This window comes from Scyliorhinus canicula, chromosome 7 (assembly GCF_902713615.1).
Source record: "Scyliorhinus canicula chromosome 7, sScyCan1.1, whole genome shotgun sequence".
NCBI lineage: Eukaryota > Metazoa > Chordata > Chondrichthyes > Carcharhiniformes > Scyliorhinidae > Scyliorhinus > Scyliorhinus canicula.
Genome location: NC_052152.1, coordinates 180,725,863 through 180,735,595, shown reverse-complemented (window position 1 = coordinate 180,735,595; position 9,733 = coordinate 180,725,863). Strand labels below are relative to the sequence as shown.

At 43.9% G+C, this 9,733-nt stretch overlaps 1 protein-coding gene across 1 annotated transcript; it reads left to right on the top strand.

The window, feature by feature from the left end:
• The first annotated feature begins 728 nt into the window (after positions 1-728).
• Positions 729-9,351, top strand: LOC119969600. The gene is made up of 2 exons (XM_038803429.1): positions 729-952; positions 8,765-9,351. The coding sequence occupies exons 1-2, from the start codon at positions 813-815 to the stop codon at positions 9,294-9,296; spliced, it is 672 nt and encodes a 223-aa protein (XP_038659357.1). The 5' UTR covers positions 729-812; the 3' UTR covers positions 9,297-9,351.
• The last annotated feature ends 382 nt before the right edge of the window (positions 9,352-9,733 follow it).

Below are 9,733 nucleotides of genomic sequence, written 5' to 3'. Positions count from 1 at the left end.
TGAGAATCTGAATTGGGATTCTCTATGGGGAAGTCAGTGCCGGGTGGTGAAGACTGAGAAATGGGGTGAGGCCAGAGGGGTCAAATTTTGACTAGGCGTAAGGGCAGCACCTTACTTCCTTAAAGCTTAGTTACTTAAAATTACAATAAACAGACACCTTTCGGGTCACTTTTACTATGCCCAGATTTGGATTTATTTTTCGAACTGAATTCAAATTCTCAGATTGAAATGTGTTATTATTATTTATGGCCACAGTAACACAATGCTAATTATAACCAGTATATTGTACTTTAAATGTGTTGTAACTGGCGCAAGAATGGATACATTCGTGGTTACTGGAGGGAGAGGCAAATGCAATCTCCATAGAATGGCAAGCTGAAGCTGTGTATTTTCCAAGGTTCACCCCCAGGGTGGTCGAGTTCGGCTGATCGTCCGGGCGGCAGGGGGCGCTGGGCTGCGGTTCTTTACCGCTTTCAGCTGCCCTGGGAGAGCCGGCCTCTCCTCCGGGCGGCAGGGGGCGCTGGGCTGCGGTTTCCCTGTCGGCTTTCAGTTGCCCTGGGAGAGCCGGCCTCTCCTCCAGGCGGCAGGGGGCGCTGGGCTGCGGTTTCCCTGTCGGCTTTCAGCTGCCCTGGGAGAGCCGGCCTCTCCTTCGGGCGGCAGGGGGCGCTGGGTTGCGGTTTCCCTGTCGGCTTTCAGCTGCCCTGGGAGAGCCGGCCTCTCCTCCGGGCGGCAGGGGGCGCTGGGCTGCGGTTTACATGTCGGCTTCCTGACCGCTCTCCGGAGGTCCGGGCCGACGACAGCTGGTTTCCGAGATGGAGACTCGGTTCAGGCAGTTCCACGACTATCAGTTCGCGGCTGATGAAGTGTTCCAACGAGGCTTGGCCCAGCTAGGAGAGGCGGTGCGCAGGTCGGAAGAGCGGCTCCTCGAGGCGAAGATCTACTATTATTCCAGGTAGAGGCCCCCTGCGCGTCACCGCCTGACAACCAGCTGCGTCCCAGTTTGTGGCAAAGTTTGATTTAACTTCCACCATGGCTTTAACCCGGGTTCTACCATCTCTAGGATCAAATTCCAAATGTTTGAGACCAGTTGCCGCTCTTGTTAATCACATATTTATTCTTAACAGCTCCTCCTCTTCCATCTGGTTCTTGGGATAAGCCTGGGAAATACAGACCGGTTAGCCATACTTCTGTAGTGGGTAAATTGTTAGAAGGTATTCTGAGGGACAAGATCTCCAGGCATTTAGACAGGCAAGGGCTAATTAGGGAAAGCACAGTAAGAAGTCTTACAACACCAGGTTAAAGTCCAACAGGTTTGTTTCAAACACAAGCTTTCGGAGCACTGCTCCTTCCTCAGGTGAGGGCTGATTCACCTGAGGAAGGAGCAGTGCTCCGAAAGCTCGTTTAGCTCACTGGGCTAAATCGTTGGCTTTTCAAGCAGGCCAGCAGCACGGTTCGATTCCCGTACCAGCCTCCCCGGACAGGCGCCGGAATGTGGCGACTAGGGGCTTTTCACAGTAACTTCATTGAAGCCTACTCGTGACAATAAGCAATTTTCATTCATTCATCATTCATAGTTGACGTTGTCTACATGGACTTTAGCAAGGCCTTTGACAAGGTACCGTATGGTAGGTTGTTGCATAAGGTTAAATCTTATGGAATCCAGGGTGAGGTAGCCAATTGGATACAAAATTGGCTTGATGAGAGAAGACAAAAGGGTGGTTGTGGAGGGTTGTGTTGCAAACTGGAGGACTGTGTCCAGCGGTGTGTCTCAGGGATCAGCACTTAGTCCACTGTTATTTGTTATATATATTAATGATTTGGATGAGAATGTAGGAGGCATGGTTAGTAAGTTTGCCGATGACACCAAGATTGGTGGCATAGTGGTCAGTGAAGAAAGTTATATAATTTGGATAAATGTATGTGAGGTGATGCATTTTGGTCGATCAAATCAGGGCAGGACCTACTCAGTTAATGGTAGGGAATTGGGGAGAGTTACAGAACAAAGAGATCTTGGAGTGCAGGTTCATAGCTCCTTGAAGGTGGAGTCGCAGGTGGACAGGGTGGTGAAGAAGGCATTCAGCATGCTATGTTTTATTGGTCAGACTATTGAATACAGGAGTTGGGACGTCTTGTTGAAGTTGTACAAGACATTGGTAAGACCACACATGGAATACAGTGTTCAGTTCTGGTCACCCTATTATAGCAAGGACGTTGTTAAACTGGAAAGAGTGCAGAAGAGATTTACGAGGATGCTACCAGGACTTGATGGTCTGGGTTCTAAGGAGAGGCTGGGACTTTTTTCACTGGAGCGTAGGAGGCTTTGAGGTGATTTTATAGAGGTCTATACAAAATGAGGAGCATCGATAAAGTAGATAGTCGACATCTTTCCAAAGGTCGAGTAGTGTAGAACTAGAAGGCATAGGTTTAAGGAGAGAGGAGAGAGATACAAAAGAGATGAGAGAGGACATTTTTTCACACAGAGGATGGTGAGCATCTGGAACGGACTGCCAGAGGCAGGTATGATTTTGTCTTTTAAAAAGCAGTTAGGCAGTTACATGGGCAGGATGGGTATAGAGGGATATGGGCCAAATGCAGGCAAGTGGATGGCATGGACAAGCTGTGCCAAAGAACCAGTTCTGTGCTGTAAACATTTATGACTATTTCTCTCCAGCTCTACCTCATTCACTGAAAAGGCTTACTCCTCTATTCCTTTGTTCTGGTATTTTGCAAGGAGAAACAGTGTTGATCTTTTCTCCTGGATGACAGTGATTTCTTGGCACATGGGAACTTTCCACAAAAAAAGGAAGACTGCAATTCTAGACATCTGAAATGAATAGAAAATGGCAGAAATGCAGAGCCAGTTAGGTGAACACTAGTCATTGGGGAAGACAGGTTTATAGTGTAATACAAATTAGCGAAATAGAAAGAATAAACATGGTGATTGAAAAAGTGAAGTCAGTCTAAAGAGTCTCTACCTCAAGAGTGTAGTTTCTAGGGCAGCACGGTGGCACAGTGGTTAGCATTGCTGCCTATGGCATAGAGGACCCGGGTTTGAATCCTTGCCCTGGGTCACTGTCCGTGAGGAGTTTGCACATTCTCCCCGTGTCTGTGCGGGTTTCACCCCCACAACCCAAAAGATGTGCATGATAGGTGGATTGGCCAAATTAAATTGCCCCTTAATTGGAAAAAATAATTGGGTACTCTATTAAAAAAATTTTAAAGGGTAGTTTCTAACTGCTCTGGGCTGCATCCAGTTGCAGAATGGGCAGTATTAATGCTTTTAAAATGTAGGTCTTCATCTGTCATTAGAATCTCTTGTTGCAATGCTAAACATACATTGAAAAATACATAGAAAATAGAAGCAGAAGGAAGCCATTCGGTCCTTCGAGCCTGCTCCATCATTCATTATGATCAAGGCTGATCATCAAGTTCAATATCCTGATTCTGCCTTCCTCCCCATATCCCTTGATTCCTTTAGTTCCAAATCTAATTGTTTCTTGAAATTACACAACATTTTGACTGCAACTACTTTCTGTCATAGCAAATTCCACAGATTCACCACTCTCTGGGTGAAGAAATTTCTCCTCGCCTCAGTCCTAAAGGTTTTACCCCTTATCCTTAAACTATGACTCCTAGTTCTGGACTCCCCCATCATCAGGAACATTCTTTCTGGATTTATCCTGTCTAATCGAATTTTCGGTTCGAATTTTAAGTTTCTGAGATCCCCTATCACTCTTCTAAACTCCAATGTACATAAACGTAACTGACTTTGTCTCTCATCATATGTCAGTCCCACCATCTCATAACAAGAACATCCTTCGTCAGATAAGGACACCAAAACTGCACACAATACTCCAGGTGTGGCCTTACCAATGCCCTATACAATTGCAGTAAAACACCCCAATTCCTATACTCAAATGTTACCATGTGTTTGAGCTGCTTTGGTAATTGGTTTCTACATTTCATGTTAAAGGTGGGACAGGAACAAGCAAATTAATTAAAATATCAGTAGAAAGCTCATAAAACAACCACCGATCAATCATTAAGTTAGAACTTTAAGGATAAAGGCCCCTTTATGTTTTTAATACCAGTATTTTGGATTCAGTTGTCTTGCTAATGCATTTGCCCAATATGGAGTGTGCACACTCTCCTATTGGGGCATATCCCAAATACCTGACTCCAAGGAACATAGTTATGGATTGGCAAAGCTAAAGCTCAGAGAGCCCAACAGAAGCTGGTGGAATTTAAATTAAATTGGAATTCAATTTTAACCTGGAGGTGAAAACTAATCTCTAATGATAACCATGAAACTGTCATTGATTGACATCAAAATCTATTTGGTTCACTATGTCTTTTCAGGAAGGAAATCTGCCAACCGTACTTTGGTCTGGCTTACATGTGACTCTGACTCAACGCCCACAGCAATGTGGTTGACTCTTCTGCCCGCTGAAATGACCTGTCAAGCCATTCATTTCAGGACAATTGGGGATGGACAACAAATGCAGGCCATGTCAGCACCACCCACGTCAGCTGAAAGAATTTTTTTTTAAACTTCCAAACTAATCTGCTAGTTACTTTCTTTTGTGATAAGGCACTGAGATCTACTACATTATATTCTCCAACAAGTTTCAAACTAGACAATCGGCAAGCTTCTGTCCCTCAGAAACCTCAAACTGAGATTAAGCCTTGCCTACCTTGCACACGTACCATTATGAAGTTAGCGTTTTACTCTGCTTACTGTGAAGGTCTGTCATTTATTTTGGCTAACTTCTATAAGAGATGCCAACCACACAGCGTCCAAATTACAACTCAAAATCAAAACGCCCAGATTGAAACCAGAGAACCGTCCTAAGTTCCATCCATCTCCAAACTGACAAGAGACCACTCTGGGCTATCGTCAAAATGACCGTCAAGTTCATTATCCCTCGTTTACAATTTATTTTGTAATCTGATGAAGTAAATGGGTTTTGTAGCCTTTCAGGACTCGCTGAATGCTTTTAAACTAATTTAATTAAAATATAAAATCCCAAAATATGAAAATCACTTTGGACTGCACTTGTTTGCAAGTGGGGAGACAGAGACCCAGGTTGTCACGGGTTCAAATCTCACCTTGTTAGATGGTGAAATTTGATTAAAAATCTGGAATTAAAAGTCTACTGATGACCATGAAACCATTGCCGATTGTTGTAAAAACCCATCTGATCACTACTGTCTTTCATGAAAGGAAATCTGCCGTCCTTACCCAGTCTGGCGTATGTGACTTCAGATCTCTGCAGCGATGTAGTTGACTCTTAACTGCCCCCCCCCCCCCCCCCCCCCACTGAAATGGCCTAGTAAGCCACTCAGTTCGAGGTCAATTGGGGCTGGGCAACAAATGCTAGCCCAGCCAGTGATGCCCACATCCCAAGAGTGAATAAAAAATTAGCATCACAGGTGGGATTCTCCCATCCCCCAGTTGCGTGTTTCTTGGCAGTGCGCCATTTGCTGGCGGCAGATTCTCTCCCTCTTCCCTGCCCACCACACCCCCCCCTCCCGTCCAAACCTGGATTTCCCATTGAAGCCATCTCCACGCTGCCTGGAAATCCACGGGCGAGAGTGTGCTGCCAACAGAAAAAGAGAATCCTGAAACAGGAGAATTCTGGACCACATCTTCGGCTCTCCTGTTAAGTAAGCCCATCGAATGTTTTAAGATCTTACCTTTCGAGTTGTTAACCTCCTAAAGCAACATGGCCGCAACCTATTAAGAGTAATAGATTCCAAGCTGCTCTAATGGTATTTATCTCATTTTCTACAGTTAAACTAATTCCTCAAGCTAAAAATTATATACTAAAATATGTGAATCATGAACTTGATGTTCGCAGCAGTAAGAGCTGAAACTGAGGCCCTGTCCACCAGTTCTTTTTTTTTTAAATAATTTTTATTGAAAAATTTTGAATTTATACAATAACACACCATAGTAAAATACCAAAAATAACAATAATATTAACAATCATAAATATTCTCCCCACCTCCATGAACAACACAGCATTTTAACAACAATGCAAATTAACACAATATAAAGTTACAGAATAGACACTACAATAAGGAACACACCACCCCCCGGGTTGCTGCTGCTATTGACCAAGTTACCTATCTTTGAGCCAGGAAGTCCAGAAAAGGCTGCCATCGTTTATAGAACCTCTCAGGGCAAATTTGACCCTTTCCAATTTTATAAATCCCGCCATGTCACTGATCCAGGTCTCCACACTTGGGGGCCTTGCATCCTTCCACTGTAGCAAAATCCTTTGTCGGGCTACTAGGGACGCAAAGGCCAGGACACCGGTCTCTTTCGCCTCCTGCACTCCCGGCTCTACTGCAACTCCAAAAATCGCGAGTCCCCACCCTGGATCCAACCACCCTCGACACCGTCCCCGCCACCCCCTTCCAGAATTCTTCCAGTGCTGGGCATGCCCAGAACATATGGGCGTGGTTCGCTGGACTCCCTGAACATCTGGTGCAACTGTCCTCACCCCCAAAGAACCTACTCATCCTAGTCCCGGACATGTGGGCCCGGTGCAGCACCTTAAATTGGATGAGACTAAGCCTCGCACGAGGAGGAAGAGTTGACTCTCTCCAAGACATCCGCCCAAGTCCCGTCCTCTATCTGCTCCCCAAGTTCCTCCTCCCATTTAGCCTTCAGCTCCTCCACTCATGACTCCTCCACCTCCTGCATTACCTTATAGATGTCAGACACCTTCCCCTCTCCACCCACACCCCCGAAAGCACTCTGTCCATCGTCCCCCGCAACAGCAGCAGAGGGAATCCCTCTACCCGTCGCCTAGCAAACGCCTTTACCTGCAAGTATCTGAACATGTTCCCGCCAATAAACAGGTCCCTCAATTTGCTGATGCCCGCCCTTTGCCACCCCCTCAATCCCCCATCCTTGTTACCTGTCAACCAGTTCTAGTAAGTCAAATAGACATTAAAAGATCCAGTGGCAATATATGAAGAGAAAGGTGTCTCAAAAAGTCAATTTTTTTTTTAAAAAAAGGCAACAAAATGTATTAGTCCTTCGTCTCATGATTGCTTATGGGTCTTCGCTGCCATAGAATGTTGCTGTATTTGTTTACAAGCTTACTACACGTCAAAAGTTAGCCATTGTATCAAGTGCTTTGAAACAAGAGGCACTGGATAAGTGAAGATTATACCATTTATTTTTATTAATTTATTTCTGTACGGTACAATAATTGGTAATACAGTATAACAGTTTTCTGCCGTATGCTGCATCCCACTGTCTTTTGAGGGTCAGCATGATATTGGAGAAGATTGATCAGATTGCCTGAAAGTGGGCCTAGAACTTGAGGCTTAAATTTTCAGCATCAAGAAGAAACACGGAACGATGTCTCTCCTTTGTGATGCAAATATGACCCTACCCAGGTGAGTTTACCTGTGGTGCAGTAGCAGATCAATATTGTTTGCACAAAAAAAAAACACTATGCAAAGTTTAAAGGTAACACTTTCACCTTTTGGTGTCGACAGTGACACCATTTGATTCAGTAGGAAGAAACCGGTGGAGAATATAATAAAAATTATACACCAATTGAACCAATGGGCATCCCAGACTAACAGCATCTGATGTTGCAAAATATAGTTACTGTTCTCGAGCTGATGTCTGGTGGTTTATACAACTAATTAAAAATTAATGTCAAATTACCATAGTTATCCAAATAATTGTGTCCGTGTTTTTCTCCACCTATGATGCTTAACCTACAAAAATAGTGGAAGACTAGGCTGGCACAGTAGTTAGCACTGCTGCCTCACGGCACTGAAGACCCGGGTTCGATCCTGATGTCCGTGTGGAATTTGCACATTCTACCCGTTTCTGTGTGGGTCTCACCCCCCACAACCCAAGAAGATGTGCAGGGTAGGTGAATTGGCCACACTAAATTGCCTCTTAATTGTAAAAAGGTACTCTTAATTTTTTATTTTAAAAAATAGTGGAAGACTGGAAATTTCCAGTACTTCCAACGATGGTTGCATAAATACAAAACCTGGAAAAATACTATTTTGATTGGTACTGACCGTCAGACAATCATAGAATAGTGCAGCATAGAAAGAGGCTATTTGACCCATTGCGTCTGCGTCCTACAATCAAAAAGGAGTAATAATAATCTTTATTGTCACAAGTAGGCTTACATTAACACTGCAATTAAGTTACTGTGAAAATTCCCTAGTCGCCACATTCCGGCAATGTTCGGGTACAATGAGGTACAAAGCATGTCTTTTGGGACTTGTGGGAGGAAACCAGAGCGCCCGGAGGAAATCCACGAAGACACAGCGAGAACATGCAGACTCTGCACAGACAGTGACCCAAATCAGGAATCGAACCCAATCCCTGGTGCTGTAAAGCAACAGTGCTAACCAATGTGCTTATGGTACTGCCCCCATCCTCGTCTCAATATCAAGAAATTGTGCAAATTATGTCCAATATTTTTCCTTTTAATAACAAGAGATAATTGACACAACCAAGGTTGACACCTCGTGTCTGAGATGTGTGGGTTGGGTTATCAGTGTCATCTAAACATTGAAGTATACGGCCTTGAAACATACTTAAAAACACAGTTCTGTATAATAGAAATGCTGCATTTTTGAAGTGTACTTCACTTGTTCCACTTCTTGACACAGTTAGCTCCTGCTTGGGTTAGAATAGGTAGTATTTGTGTTTATTTTGACAGATTAACACACACACATATATATAAAAAATAACCCCCACTTTTCTTTTCAGGTTTATTAGACCCATTGACCTTGAAAGTTACAAAGAATGGCTTTCCTCACAAATTATTGATGCCAACAATCAGAATAACCTAGCTGCAGAGGAAGATATAACAAAGGCATTTAAGATGCTATTCAGACACATTCCAAGTGATCCAGGACAAAATGACCAATCGGCTACAGTAGAAACCACAAAGGCCAGTCACATGCCACTCACAGATCAACAAGAGGAGAAAATGGAGGATGCAAGAGTGTACTTTCAGATTAGAAAAGAAATAGAAGGTACAGATCACAATGCTCCTCTAAAAGAGAACAGTCAAACACAGGAACGCCCTGAAAATAGAACAGTTGGCATTGGAAATCTTTCTTCGATAACCACGGAAGTGAATGTAGAACGTTGCACCTTATCTTTCTCTCAAGTACTTCACCTTGTGCAAAGTGGACAAGAAATTCCCGGCATTCAAAAACGGAACATTATGTCAACCAATAGTTTGCCTACAGTTTCACAAATGACAAGGAAGAGCAAACCTTGGGAAAGTGTCTAATATTTTTACTCACAGTAGTTAATTAAAATTAGGAAATGGCCTTAATTTATATCAATTAATGCAGTTTATTGTGATTAAAATATGGGCATCAGTAGTTTCAGCCCATTCAGAGGCAGAATTGTGGGCCTCCAGCTGGAGTTTTGAATCTTTGCCATGGCAGAAGTTTGAAGTTGGCTACCAGATTTCCCGTTATGCTAGATGCAAAGCTTTACCCATAGTGTTCCATTGTGAAGAAATGAATGTCCAGAGAATCACCTACAGAACTCACACTCTTCATGGTCATGAGAGGTGCTGCTGACCCAGAATATTCGATCTTCCTGTTTGAAAAATAATCACAGCTATTATAAAGTGGGGGAGGCGGGTGATATGGGGGGGGGGGGGGGGGGGGGGGGGCGAAGAGGAAAGCAGATAATAAATCGGCAGCATGTATAATTGAA